Genomic DNA, 14,562 nt, shown 5'->3' with positions numbered 1-14,562 from the left:
TCCCTTCTGTAGGAGGTGGTCCCCAGCATACTCTTGCACAGGGTTTTCAGGGCACCAAATCTGCAACAGGGATCAAGTATGGGGAAAAGAAATTAGGTTTGGAAACCACTTCCTCTAAAGGAGAGATCGAAGCTCTTGACATTCTTGTGAGGATCTAACACAGATGAGACCTCCCCTTTGCAGGTGCTGAGTGGATAGATCATTCAAAGAACTGTAATAAGCTTTCAGGAGGACCCTGCAAGTGCATTTCAGAAAGTTCTTTGTCCTCAAGACAGCTAAGCTGGCTCTCCCCTATAAGGGGAGAGGGAAAGAGTCTGCCTCCGCTCAAATCGGCCAGTGGTGTTAGTTGGCTCTTAGAATTGTGCTGTGTGATTCTGCCTCTCTTTGAAGCTGCACTTGAGATGAAAATAATCCCCAGTCTTTGTGACTCATGTCTTGTAGTTTTTCAAAAGCTGGAGCTGTGTCTGAGGTCAAGTGTTTCTGATTTGTGTTGTGCCATCTTCCATAAAGTAGGGCGAAGGATGCAAGCTCCTATACTCTACATTTGTTTTATGAAGGAATTAGTCACACCTATAGTGGAGCCTGAGGGATTAGGCTGGCTCATCAGCCCCAGAGGCCCCAGCCTTTCTTGGCTCCAATATGTTTCTCTTCGAGTGTGCTTGTGCCAGTGAAGATGAAGAAGATTTTCTCCCTTTGGAAGGCTGGCAGTTTTGTTTTGTTTTGTGCCCATAAAGAAGTTGGCAGAACTAGTCCAAGATGCAATGGACTGAATGTTTGTGCTCCCCCCCCCACCCCCATTTCTATGTTGAGAGCTACTTCCCAATGTGATGGTATGAGGGGGTGGGGCCTTTGGGAGATGATCGGGTCATGAGGGTGGAACTCCATGAATGGGATCAGTGTGCTTATAAAAGGGAACTCAGAGCACTGTCTTGTCCTCTTTCTGCCATGTGAGGCTACAGAAGGGCCAGCCCAGAAGAGGACCCTCACCAGAACCTGACCATGCTGGCACGCTGATCTTGGATGTCCAGCCTCCAGGGCTGCGAGAAATCAATTTCTGTTGTTTATAAGCTACCCTGTCTGTGGTACTTTGTTACAGCACCTTGAGCTAAGGCACTAGACAAGGTTCTTTTTGTTCCATTTCCACATGGCAGTCAGACTGCCTAGGTGAATACACACAAAGCTTTGGGGCACCCAGATTGCAGCAGGGAGGTAATCTGTAACATTAACTGATGCTTTTCCTTCCAGTAGCTCCTTCTTTGACCCTCTTCTAAATATTTCTACTCCTTCCCCTTACCAATTTATTTCTGGCACTCTCAATTGCCCCCAGGAAAGGAATGTGTATCTCAAAGTCCCTGAGAATGGCAGAAACAACTTAGATTTGGACCAAAAATGTGAGTTAATGTTTCCAAGACCAGAAAAGGATCCCAGGCTAGGAAATGAGCAGGGAGCCAGGAGAGCTTAGGCATTGATCCCGCCCCCCCAAGTCCCCCTACTTGAAGGTGGAGGGAGGTGAGTAGTCAAAAGAATCACCAAAATGAGTTAAGGGATACACGAAGCAGGGTGTATTTGTGTGTTCAGGTTGCCATAAAGAAATACTACAGACTGGGTGGCTTAAACAACAGAAATTTCTCACAGTTCTGGGGACTGAAAGTCCAAAATCAAGGCATTGGCCAATTTGGTTCCTGGTGAAAGTTCTCTTGCTACTTTGCCGATGGCTGCCTTCTGGCTGTGTCCTCACATGGTGGAAAGAGGGAGCTCTCTTGTATTTCTTTTTTTTTTTTTTTTTAATTATTTTTTAAAAATGTTTATTTATTTTTGAGAGGCAGATAGAGCATTAGTGGGACAAGAGCAGAGAAAGGGAAACACCGAAGCAGGCTCCAGGCTCTGAGCTGTCAGCACAGAGCCTGATGTGAGACTCGAACCCATGAACTGTGAGATCATAACCTGAGCCAAAGCTGGACGCTCAATTGACTGAGCCACCCAGGCACCCTTCTTGTATTTTTTTTATAAGAACACTAATAATATTGGTGTTTAACCCTAATTTACCTAATTTAACCCTAATTACTTCTTTACTCCAAATATAGCCATCAGGGGGGCTAGGACTTCGACATATGAATTTGGAGGGTGGGGAGACAATTTGGCCCATAGCCCAGGAACTTGTTGCTCTCAAGAAAGAGACACAGAAACAGAGAGAGACAGAGACAGATGAGAGAGAAAGCAAGCAGAATGGTTACAAGATTCTGTTAAACGGTGCATCTAGGCAAGCAGGGATGTTAGCTATGGTCCAGCACAGCACCAGAGGGGTTGAATGGTTCTCACGCACCTAAGAAGAGCCCAGAAATAGCTGGTAGAGCCAGACCAAGAGGAGCATTGCAAATAGGAGGAAGGGATGATACAGCACTAGCTGAGAATGAGATGGAAGGATGCACATGAGGGGACTGCCTGTACGGACAAAGGACCAAATGCTTCTTCTGCCTCATCCAACTCACCCCAACATTCCACCAGAAATTTAGACAAAACTCTGGTGAAAGAAGATGGATTTGAAATCCTGGAAGAATTGGGGCTCATATTAAAATCAAGGTAAAATACAGAACGAGAACTCCTCTTCTATATATTAAAAAAAACAAACAAATCCGTATTTCCTTTATCAGTTAAAGAATCCACCAGAGTCTTGGTCAGATTCTCTTTTCTGGTCTGATTGGGGTATACAGATCAGTGACAACAGCTGATTTATTTCCTTAAAAATAATGCAAAGGAGAGACTTTGTTCCAATAGTTTGAACCTCATTACTTAGCTCAGACCTGTCAAGATTCTTGGTTGCAAGATTCTTGGTTCTTCAGAATAAATTAAGCAGAAAAAGACACGGCCGTGGGACTGCCAGCATGGATAGTAGTCACCTTGACTGCTGGTCTCCTGACTCCCCCACCAGTCCTGTTTTGGCCCTTTTTATTCCCACATTAGTGGCAACACAGAAGGGTGATGTGGTGGGTAGGAGAATGGATACATATGTATGCTTGTATGTGTGCAAAGTAGATCTGGAAGTCTACACAAGAAATTGGATAATATTGATTTAACCTGGGAGAACTGGGTAGTGGGGAAACAGAAGAAAGATTTCTCACTATATAATTTTTTTTGTAACTTTTGGATTTTTATTCGTGGGGAAAATAGCCTTAATTAAAAAAATTAATAATTCTAAGTCCCATTAAATCCAATTCAAAAATGTAAATCTTATACCTAATTCAAAGCTCCTTACCCCCTCCAATGTCTGGTGCGATCTATGGCTCCACAAACTGCAGCTGGGAAGGAGTCAAGGTCTGTTTACTCCTCCTTCTTTTACTCCTTCTCCTCTTCCCTTGCTTTTGGCTCCTGCAGGGGTGGGGTGAGGTTTGGATAAAATCTCTTAAATGGGGTGATCTGAGGTTCTCTCTGGTCTTTATGCTCTGGAATGCTGTGGGTTTCTCAGTAGCTCCTCTCCTCCCACCCTGCCTAGGGAACCCCATCTGCACAGTATCTTGATGAGTTATATGCTCTTTGGCTGACCTCCTGGAAACCTCTCCCCTACACTGTCCCCCTCCTGCCCCTGGAGAGGGGGGAATCTTCCATGGTGTTTTATGCTATGGTTCCTTGTCCCAGCAGGAGATCCTTAAGGGGAAGCTCAGCTTTCTTTCCTGGCATCAATTTCACCCATGGGATTATTACACATTTTGCCATACCAAACAATGCCCTGCCTCCAAGTGAGGGTTGTTCTAGACAGCCTCCTGCCTGGAGTTCTCCAGACAGGAAGCAGATATTAGGCTTTATGTTTAGGTCTGATATCCAAACTCAAGTTTTCCTGAATGTTCTTTGACTAGATCTACTTTAGGACACTGGGGTAGGTTCATGAACTTCTGCAGTTCTGCAAGGATTTAGCCTTGATTTAATGCCAGTCCTTTTAGTAAGGAGCCCTTTGCCACGAACTTGTCTGGTGGGGTGAGAGGAAAGGGGAACCTCAGGGGACAACTCATGACTCAGAATTCTCTCATTCAATGAATTCCAGTCTTTTGCTTATTTGAGTTGCTAGGGTGTGAGTGGGAGAATCCGAAAACAATTCTGTCCTACTCTTATTACAATCTTGAGGGAGGTATCTCCTAGGCTTCCCTCCTTAGAATGTGGAGTTACTTATGGCCTTTTGCCCTCATCTTTGGGGCTTTAGCCAAAGTTTGGACACACATGCAAATGTCCTATTCCACATCTGGTGGAACTTCAAGACATCATCCTGCCATGTGAAGATGAAAGTTCTTATCTTTAATGATAATAACTACCATTTACTGAATGTTTATAAGGTACAAAGAGCATTAACTGCTCACAACACTATTATGAGACAGGGATTTTCATACCCATCTCAGTGAGAAAAACCAGAGGTCACACAGCCCACAACAGTATGGGAATTTGAATCCAGATCTGTCTGACTCCAAAACCAATCTGCATATAAAAATAGGTAGTATAGTTAGTGTCACTGCAACTGTCTCCTATCAATGAGCTATAGAATTGGGGCAGAGGTGTAGTTATTCTGAATGATTGAAACACCATCAAACTTTGTGTGTGGATTCAATAAATAAATGTATATGCTATTTCTTATCTGTCAATTCAAGAAATAATGCTCAACAAATAATGAGTTCTCTTTTTGTGCCAGCCATTGTTCTAGATGCTGAGGATACATCAGTGTACAAAACAAGCTAAAATCCGTGTCTTGTGGGAATAAAAATTCATTACAATCATACCAGAATTCTATTTTTTGTCATCACGCATTTTACCAATTAAAGAAAACTAAAAACATAACTATCATCATGTAAATGTTTAGGAAGAACTTTGCTCTTGAAAATGAGTCTTCATACTAGACCTATTTGGAAACCACTGTTTATTTTATTTCATTTGATGGGCAGGTGGATAGGGGTAGAGGGAGGGAAAGAATCTTAAGCAGACTCCATGCTCAGTGCCGAGCCAGAGTGGGGCTTGACCTCATGATCCTGGGATCATGACCTAAGTCAAAATCAAGAGTCCTTGGATCAATCTGGGTGGGGTGAGCCATCCAGGCACCCCACCACTGATACTATTTAAATACATGATCGCAAGAACATAACACATTAGATAAGGGAGGGATTTGTGAGTAGACAAGTCCAACCCAGGACTGACAATATCTGGATCCTAGAAGAAATATTGGGAAATCTCTGTTGGGTAATCCTACTCATACATCGCATAGCTCAGTATAAATTGTAATTACTACGTCAGTAAATTATCATAATTCTATTGATGAGAATGACAAGGAACCTCAGAACATGTTTGGAAGCAGGGAGAGAGATTACTTTATCTGTTTACTCTTTGACTCTTGGACTCTGAGTTTCCTTCTAAACCACTTACAGGAATGACCGGTTTGTTTAAAAAGGAGCAGTCACATTTGATCTATAACTTCAATGTTCCAGGATCCCCAGGGAAGAGTCACTCATTCACTTAGTGCTAGTCAAAGGCTGTATGATAGCTTGTTTGACCAAAAGATCCATATTCCAAGAAATTAAGTGTCAGTAAGGTAGTTTTTGGTCTTTCTCGTCATTTCCTTACCTTCACTGGACAATAGCATGAACTCACATTGTTACCATCGGTAATTCTTCCAGGTCCTCACAAGGGTATGTGGTGAGGAATAATATTGGCCTCTCCGTATGCCAGCCGAGATAAATGAAGGTCCAGATTGGTTTAAGGATACGGAAAGTTCTGCACTGCTCTTCGCACTTCATTCCTCTTGCCACCCCATCTCCTGGGTCTGAGTATCCCCTTTCCCGCTCGCTTCCCCTCCCGCACTCCTCCACCTAAACCACAAACAAGTCGAGGCCACCAAACTACATTTCCCACAATGCTACGCGCCGACCGGCCTCGCGTGAGGTTTTTCCTAAGCTGCCGTTGTAATTAATGTTGAATTAAAGCCACATTTCCGGGGAGCAGCCGAGTTAATGTCCTCTTCTCCGTTAAGAGACCTCTTTTCCCCTCTACCTACTGTGTCCAATGTTTGGCGAAGTCTCTGCGGCGGAATATTCATTTAGGCGACTGCCATGGCCACCCATTTCCTCTTCGAGCCTCGGCCCCTAGCAGGTCCCCGGGGGCCTGGGAGTGTCATTGGTGGATGACCGCAGCTCTTGCCGCTGCCGCTGTCACTGCGACCATGGCCTCTGGCAGCAGCTGCCTGGCAGCCGCCCGCCTCCTGTCGCGCTCCTTCCTCCGTGAGTCCAGCCGAGACTCTCTCCTCCAGGTCTCCGAGAGTTCCTGGCCTCGCCGGGCCCAACGTCCCGGCCCAGGCCGTGGCTGGGCCCTCCGGGGCCGGACCTCAGCGGGGGCCTGGGAGCCGCGAGAGTGCGGCCCCACGTCGGGGACCTCCTGGGGCGGAAGGAGCTTTGCTGGAGCTTTGTGGGGTGGGGGGCGTGACTTGGGCTGCTGGCCTAAGTAGGGTGGCCGAGCCAAGATTCGGGTCTGGGAGCCCTGCAGACCTGGGGGCATGCTCTAGCGCCCGCGATGATGAATGGCCGGATGGGGGCGGCATCTAGACTGCCCCTATTTGGGAGTGAGAGGTGAGGTGGTCCAGGATGAACTCAGCTGGGAGAGTTGAGCGTCTAGATTGAGAGATGGGGGAAGAATGTCTCAGCAAATTGGGGAGAGGGAGTAAGGCTGCCGCTTGTTTTTGGTTTTGTTTTTGTTTTTTCCCTGTAGATTGTAGACTTAGCAGAAAGCTGGGTTCTGCACCCCAGAGTCAGCATAGCCCAGAAGACTCCTAGAAGTTTAGGTTTGGCTGGTACCTTAACCAACTATTTGCAGTATCTCCACCAGGCGGTGTGGACTCCTCGGTTCCTGAAAATTTAATACCCAAGGTTGCTAGTCTTTGAGTAATGCTGACTATTGAAAATTCTTGCCGTGTTCAAAGTCTCTGTGTTAGGTTGACTGTATAGGAAGAGACTTTGAAATTAACCATATCACATTTGAAGTCTGGTTAGTCCCTTACAGTCTGTGTAGTAACCCTAGGCACTTTTCTGAATCTGCTTCTCAATTTCTGTTTCCAATCCCATGAAAATAATATTTTAATGAATGTGAGACATCATCACTTGTATGGGGCACCATTATTTTGTCTACTACTAACAGTAGAAAATGATTGCTAATTAAAATTGTGCCATGCCATTATGAGTTGTCAGATGCATCCAGATTTAGAACATCTTGAAAAGTGAAAAAATGTGCATCCTGGAAATGATGAAGTACAGGATAATCTGGGCTCACTGTGCAGAATTATTGAAACAATTTATATAAGGTACCCGGGATGTAATACACACTCAGCGATAGTTTTATTCTTCCTTTCTTACACTTCACTCCTAATTCGGTTTGTACTGAGTATTGGACAAGACTTAATTCATTTCTTGAGAAGATTACATTCCAAAAGTGTGGGAGGATGAGTATGCACTTAATAGCTACACTTCCTTAACCAGACCACATCTGGTAGGACAAACATCTGGCTAGATAACTTTGGCAAGTAGGAAAAAGTTGGGTTTATTTGGGAAAGTTTTCTGGAGATTCTTGTGTATAATTTAAAGGACAGTTGAATGTATTGTAAGCAGAAGAGAAAAAGGGATTAATTATAGCCATGTCATTCTCACCTGGGGTCCTGCTCCTCTGAGTTTCTGAAAAATCCTAGCCTCAGGTAGGTCTGCTGTCTTAGTAGGAGGAGAGTCTTAAGAGAAGTGTCTAAAGAATCAGGATCTTTAATCCACGCTTACCAATATTTAGTAACCCTTTGCCCACAGAACTGGGAGCTCTTTTTTCCTACACAGGGCCTTAAAAAACCATCAGGTGTAGTTTTCTGTTGCTCAAATGGTCTTCATTTATCCTAGTCATGTGATCAATCTGTTATTAAGAATCTGAGAGTCTGAGATCTAAACTAATTTATCTCCTATATTAGAGGGGTTACAGACTATAGTGTTTAGTGCAGATAATCCCTCTAAATCCTCCAAATCTACTCAGGCCACATTTTTAAACCCATTTCCACTTTCACTAGTAAAACAGCAGCCACAACAGTTCCACCTAGCAAACTTTTTTTTTTAGCGTGGTCAGAACTTATTTATGCTCTGAGGTTAGTAATAGAACTAGAGATGCTAGAGAATTTTGTTTCCTCTGTCCTCTTAAGTTTCAGTAGCAACTGAAGGGTACATTTGTGCTGAAGGTCGCAAGTGTTGCAATATTGATTTGCTTTAGGAAAAAAACAAAACAAAAAAAACCAACTCAAACACTTTGTAGGTGTCTTCCAGAGCCCTGTTGGAATGTTTAGAAATTTTTGAGCCCAAACAACCCAAAGAACAAAGCAAGAATAAACCAGTTTTATAGTTTATGAAAAAAGGGAAAGAATCCAGTTGAAGTGAGGAAAGAAAATAAAATGAAAAATAAGGAAGGTTTCTTCCATGAGCCAGTTTAACGATTTTATAAGCACATTTGAAGTTGAGTTAGTAAAGTGTTTCAAGAAACACAAAGCTATGCAAGGTCATTTTATTTTTATTTTTATTTTTATTAATGTTTATTTATTTTTGAGACAGAGAGAGACAGAGCATAAATGGGGGAGGGTCAGAGAGAGAGGGAGATACAGAATCCAAAACAGGCTCCAGGCTCTGAGCGGTCAGCACAGAGCCCGACACGGGGCTCAAACTCACGGACCGCGAGATAATGACCCGAGCCGAGGTCGGACGCTTAACCAACTGAGCCACCCAGGGGCTCCTACAAGGTCATTTTAAACACAAGCCAGGGATTCCTGTAGGTTGGGTCTTGTAGAATAAATAGGGAACAGGAGGCAGTATTTTTAGTCCCTGAATTATGGTATTTTAATGCCAGAAAGTGAACTTTACAATCCAACTGGTGTCATGTCTTTATTTGGCAAATGAGGAAATAAACTCAGAAAGTTTCCTGCCCAATATCAGAATGGATATTAGAACTCAGGTTTTCTGACTCTGTAGTATTCTTTTTACTAGTACATGCTTTGTGACACTATAGTTCCCTTCTGAAGCTGTGGTCTGTGGTGTTCTTTTTTTCTTTTCTTCTTTTCTTTCTTTCTTTCCTTCCTTCCTTCCTTCCTTCCTTCCTTCCTTCCTTCCTTCCTTCCTTCCTTTCTTTCTTTCGAGAGAGCCCAAGCCGGGGAGAGGGGCAGAGAGAAAGAATCTTAAGCAGTCTCCATGCCCAATGCCAGTGCCTGATGCAGGGCTCGATCCCATAACCCTGGGATCATGACCTGAGCTGAAACCACGAGTCGGATGTTCAACCAACTGAGCCACTCAGGCGCCCCTCTTTTTCTTTTTAATTTTCATTCTTTTTTCATTTTTGGCAGCCTTGTTGTTTTGTTGAGGTGACTACCCTGCTCAAAGATGCCACCTGCCTTTTTCATGTGTTTGCCAAGTTGTGTAAGCTGATTTTGGAATCAGGCAAATATTCGGAAGTGTAGTTGGGGAAAGGGGACCCTCAGCAGTGATGTTTCTGATATTAGTATCTGTTGCCATTGCATCTGAGAAGCAAATCTCTATTTGAGAAATATGAAATGGTCTTCATCTAAGTGTACCAGCGTAGCCATGAGGAAGTAATGTGATTTTCTGACCTCAAATTCATTTTTCCACAGAAGCATAATTGGGAATGTTCAAAATAATTTCCGTAAGTGTAGGAAAACAGTCTCGTTTTACCAAAGGACAGGAGTGTTGTTGCTATAGCCCCCCCTTTTATTACATTATAATATTTCTAAAATTGAGATGTGTCTTATAATTGAGCATATCTACAATAAATTGGCAGCATTTTTTCTCTCTTATTAGTTCTTAATAGTACTTCAGTAGTATTTTAGATTTGATGAAATATGGCACTTTTGGCCAGCTAAGCTTCATTTGTAAGTAAATATTAAATGAATATGTAATTTCACATTTGAGTAGTGGATTGTTTGGGGTTTGGGAGTTAGCAGCTGCCGAGTTACTCTGCTATAAAGTTCTATAGGCAGGGACCACGATAGTGTATATATTTTGTACATATATATAATATGCCATTGGTAAATATCCATTTATTAAATTCATAAGTGCATGCATGAATAAATGAGTAACAAGGAACCCAGTTTGTGAGGTAATTTGGAAGAGGAGTATTTTAATGAACAGAGTCTCTGATTATTGGTTGGGAGCATGGGAGTGGTCAAAAAGGCTATGGTTTGAGTCCCATCTGGACAGGCACTCTCTGGCCATAGGTTCATCATGCATCCCACAGCCATTTCATAAGTGATGTGGTTGCTCTCTTTGGGGAAGAGGACTCAGCATGTAGCTAACTGGATGATACAAATTTATCACCCTTGTTGAAGGCACATCCCTCTCATTACTCAACCCCTTTCCTCCATAGCCTTTGTTACAGTGCAACTCATGTAGTTTTGTGTTTCTTTGTTTAATGTTTAGCTGTCTTACAGGGTAGGACTCTTCTTGTGGGTAGGACCCGAGCCCATCTTGTTGGCTTCTGAATCCCTAGTACCTGGCAGATAGCTTGGCACAAAGAACACCTCAGAGCAGTGTGGTCTTCTCATTCTGCATTGATAATCATAATGATATAGATAGCGAAGAGTGAAATAACACTTGCTATACCGTAGGCATCATTCTACGTGCTCTTTATATTATGAACTCATTTAATTCTCATATTGCCTATGAGGCACATAATATTACTATCCCCATTTTTCTCACAGTGAGGCTGCACCTTTAAAAATGTTTCATAGGGTAAAAAGTTACAAGTATATGTGTATATACTACATAATATTTGTAGACATGGATTAGTATATTTACAGATAAACATATATAGGATATGCATGAGGACATATATGAAACATTTCTCATTGGACTTATCTTAAAATATGAATTATATGACTTACCTTTGTGTTCATGTAGGATGTTAACCCAGTTTGGGGAGCATACCGGCCACTTTGCTACCCATTTTACAAGCATCATCTCATAACAACATCACAGAATCCTTGTGGGCAGCTGTTATTCCATTTACAGTTGGGAAGACTGAGGTTAAGGGAGATCAAAAGATCTGTCCCAGGTCGATGGCTGGTGATCAGCAGAGCATGAACTCAAGCCTAGGCCTTTCTGTTTCCTTAGAGCCCTTTTCAGACACTCCTGGGATGCAGTCCCAAGGTTAGGCCGCCCGATTTCTAAGGACCTGGAGAGAAGGCATCACCACCACGTTCCCTGGAGATGGCCCAAGGTGTGGCAGCTGCAGCCTTCACCATTGGGAAATTCTTCCTGGTGGTGAACCTCAGGCCTTCCTGCTGCCCTAATATGTAATTTAAATCACTCATTTATTTTCTTTCTTTCTTTCTTTCTTTCTTTCTTTCTTTCTTTCTTTCTTTCTTTCTTTCTTTCTTTCATGTTTATTTATTTATTTTGAGAGAGAGAGACTGAGAGAGAGACTGTGTGTAGGTGTGCACATGTAAGCATGGGAGGGACAGAGGGAATCCCAAGAAGACTCTGTGGTGTCAGTGCAGAGCCCGGCCTGGGGCTTGATCTCATGAACCGTGAGATCATGACCTGAGCTGAAATCAAGATCCAGACCCTCAACTGACTGAGCAACCCAGGTGCCCCTAAAATGCTCATTTTCTTAACATTAGTTAAGTTAGGTAGCTCATCATCTGTTGATATACCATTTGTCTGTCTTTAGTTGTGTTTCTTGTTCATGGCCATTATCCATTTTTCTGTTAGGCTTTGGTCTCTACCTTGTTGGTGCTTCATGTTGCTGAAGTTAATTCCTTGTCTGTTAATGTGTTATGAAAACACTCCTGGTCTGTCACTGCCTTATCTCTACTTATGGTATGTTTTGCTTTAAGCTCTTTCTTTTTTCCTGTTGTGAAATAGTCTATTTACATCACATTACTGCATCTGGATTCTATTTGCTTTAATAAAAAAAAAAAAGGTTAGTATGGAATTTGTACTAGATTAAGATAAAAGCTTTGAGGACTGCTAGCAGCATTTAGGGCTGGACTTCTGTGCAATATTTAGAAGAATTTTAGGGAAACCTGTGATCTTTGCATGTACAAAAATGGATGTAGGTTTTTCTCCCCTTCTTTCCTGTTAAGTAGGAAAAATGAGATGGAACTTGTGACATTTAGCTCGATAGAGGTGTGTTTTTTATAGACCCTGTCTCTTGTCCTGAAATTCAGTGAACATATGTTGTACCGCGACTCTGTAAGGTACTTTACCATATGGGAGACACTATGGTATACAAGACACGGGCCTTATAGTCATGGCATTTACAGTTAGAAGTTCTAAAGTATTTAGATGGTGCTTGAAATAATCTTGAACTAAATTTAACCTTAAATAATTTTTCTGAGAAATAAGGAAGTAAACAAAGTAGCAGATTGTGTGCACCCATCCGTACATAGTGTGTGGCATAAGTATTGTATACCACATGAAAGTGTTTGCAGGTTTCATTCTTCTTAATCTCAGATCCCCTAAACACACCCCATTATATTCACAAGTCATGAATGTCATGTGAAGACTTAAGGATTCCTCACTGTCCAATGTTTTATTTAAATGTGAACTTACATGAATTAATGCAAGTGAAATTCTCAGGGAGTTGAGTACCATTGCCTCTCTTAATTGAAAGGTGAGGGGCGCCTGGGTGGCGCAGTCGGTTAAGCGTCCGACTTCAGCCAGGTCACGATCTCGCGGTCCGTGAGTTCGAGCCCCGCGTCAGGCTCTGGGCTGATGGCTCGGAGCCTGGAGCCTGTTTCCGATTCTGTGTCTCCCTCTCTCTCTGCCCCTCCCCTGTTCATGCTCTGTCTCTCTCTGTCCCAAAAATAAATAAAAAACGTTGAAAAAAAAAAAAATTTAAAAAAGAAAGGTGAAAGGTATTTGCAAGATGGTGGGACCACTCGTGTATGCCTTGTGTTCTTGATTTAACCTTACGAAATCGCTTTCTCTAGTTATTCGGTAGTTTTATAGAGGTCAGGTTCGCATTTAAAACCAAAATGTGACTGAGCACCTTTTAGTGGTGGACGGACAATTGAAGATCTGTGCTGTAAACCACTTTGCTTTCTTCAGCAGAAGTAGAATAGACTATTTTTCATTACTTTGGGCGTTTGATTGATGGTTTGAGTGGAGAGGTAATCAAGTAGGGAAAGAACATGCATAGAGCTGGTCTGACAGATTTAATGTTTACAGCAGCTAGTCGCTTGCTCTCTGCCAGGCCAAATGAAAGAGATCGGTGGGATTGTGGGAAGGAAGGGAAAGAGGTTCAGGAGTGGGGATGAGGAGAGGCTGCTTTCTTAGGGAGCCTCCAGCCTGCGATTCTGGGCCATGATATTATAAAGTAGGAAAGGATGAGGAAAAGAATGATAGAAGTAAGACTTCGGTGAGTTTTGCTTGGAATATAAGCATATTTGGCATTATTTCCATCCTGAAGCTGTAGAGGAGGCACAGATGAAGGTGAGGAGAACTATGAAGTACAGTCAGCCTCTGTACTTAGGTCCTCCTCACAGCCATGGTATCTGGGAGAATGTGCTTGGTGTAAAAGGCCAGAGATAGGGCAGGCTCCTCTGGGGTGGGGTGAGTTTCTGGGATTAAAAGAGCATTTTTGGTGATTATGGAGTACCACTATCATGGCTTGCTGGGGCGCCTCAGGTTTTCCTTTGAGTTTCAGAGACTGTTTGATTGCTAGCATTTCTCATTCAGTTGACCTACATGTCCTGGAGCAGTATTTTGGAAAAAGAGGCATATAGTAGTCAGTGGTTCCTTATCTGGGATCTCCTGTGACATGTTGATCTTGACTATGCAGGTGCACGTGTCTGGTTAGATGATCTGAGGCCAAGGGGTTGCATGGGCTAGAATTAGGGCAGATGTGAAGAGAGTTTTTAGTTGCGGAGAGATTACAGCCATTGCCGGGAACCATACAACCCTCTACTTCTTTAGGAGGTTGGAAGTCAATAAAGTAGCAGAGATTTTAGGTGTGAACTGCTGGTAGTCTGGGGCTCATTTTGGAGGTAGCCCCAGTGAGGAATCCATCCCTTAACCCTATCCTCTCTGACCTCCCAGCCCCAAACCCTCCCCTGCCCCCCAATATACACAGACTGAGTTGGGACAGGAGAGTTTATCTACCCCAGATGTCCAAGGCCTGTTCCTACCACAGTACTTTTCAGCTGTACTTCTGGCCCGCTTTATGTCAGTTCAGGTGAATTGTGGGTCTCTTGAGGGCTGAGACTCTTATTCAACACTTTATCCTTGATACTTGGCATTGTGGCTTGGCATAGGTGATCCACAGTGTTGACTGAATAAATGAATGATGACAACTCCAGGAACTAGGGTATGTGCTTGATTATTCTAGCATCCTCATTTCAGTACCGGTGACACCTTGTCTGGCATCATGTAGGTTTCTTGTTAGGGCAAAATATCGGGAATTTCTTGTGTTCAAACATATATTTTAGATTTGGCTCAAAGGTCATGATAGTCTATGATAGCTTAGCTGCAGTTACATCTATATGAGCGTGGGCTCATACAGTAGATGAGA

The 14,562-nt window shown here is 43.0% G+C and overlaps 2 protein-coding genes across 4 annotated transcripts in view; one reads left to right on the top strand and one right to left on the bottom strand.

Annotated features, from left to right (window-relative positions):
• Positions 1-5,919, bottom strand: part of DNAH6 (dynein axonemal heavy chain 6) — a 242,664-nt gene extending 236,745 nt beyond the window's left edge. The window contains exon 1 of the mRNA XM_042981846.1: positions 5,596-5,919. Coding sequence (XP_042837780.1) covers positions 5,596-5,614 — 19 coding nt within the window. The 5' untranslated portion in view covers positions 5,615-5,919. The remainder of the gene's footprint in view (positions 1-5,595) is intronic.
• SUCLG1 (succinate-CoA ligase GDP/ADP-forming subunit alpha) overlaps positions 1-14,562 on the top strand; it is a 48,964-nt gene that overhangs the window by 769 nt on the left and 33,633 nt on the right. Inside the window, exon 1 of one of the 3 annotated variants that reach the window (XM_042981847.1) lies at positions 6,058-6,248. The exons of 1 other annotated variant lie outside the window; for it this stretch is intronic. In XM_042981847.1, coding sequence (XP_042837781.1) covers positions 6,152-6,248 — 97 coding nt within the window. In that variant the 5' untranslated portion in view covers positions 6,058-6,151. Of the gene's footprint in view, positions 1-6,057; positions 6,249-6,417; positions 6,594-14,562 lie in introns of those variants that run through there. One more of the 3 variants, XM_007083501.3, reaches the window with a different exon arrangement.

Source organism: Panthera tigris, chromosome A3 (assembly GCF_018350195.1).
Source record: "Panthera tigris isolate Pti1 chromosome A3, P.tigris_Pti1_mat1.1, whole genome shotgun sequence".
Lineage (NCBI taxonomy): Eukaryota > Metazoa > Chordata > Mammalia > Carnivora > Felidae > Panthera > Panthera tigris.
This window is presented reverse-complemented; position numbering and strand designations above follow the sequence as displayed.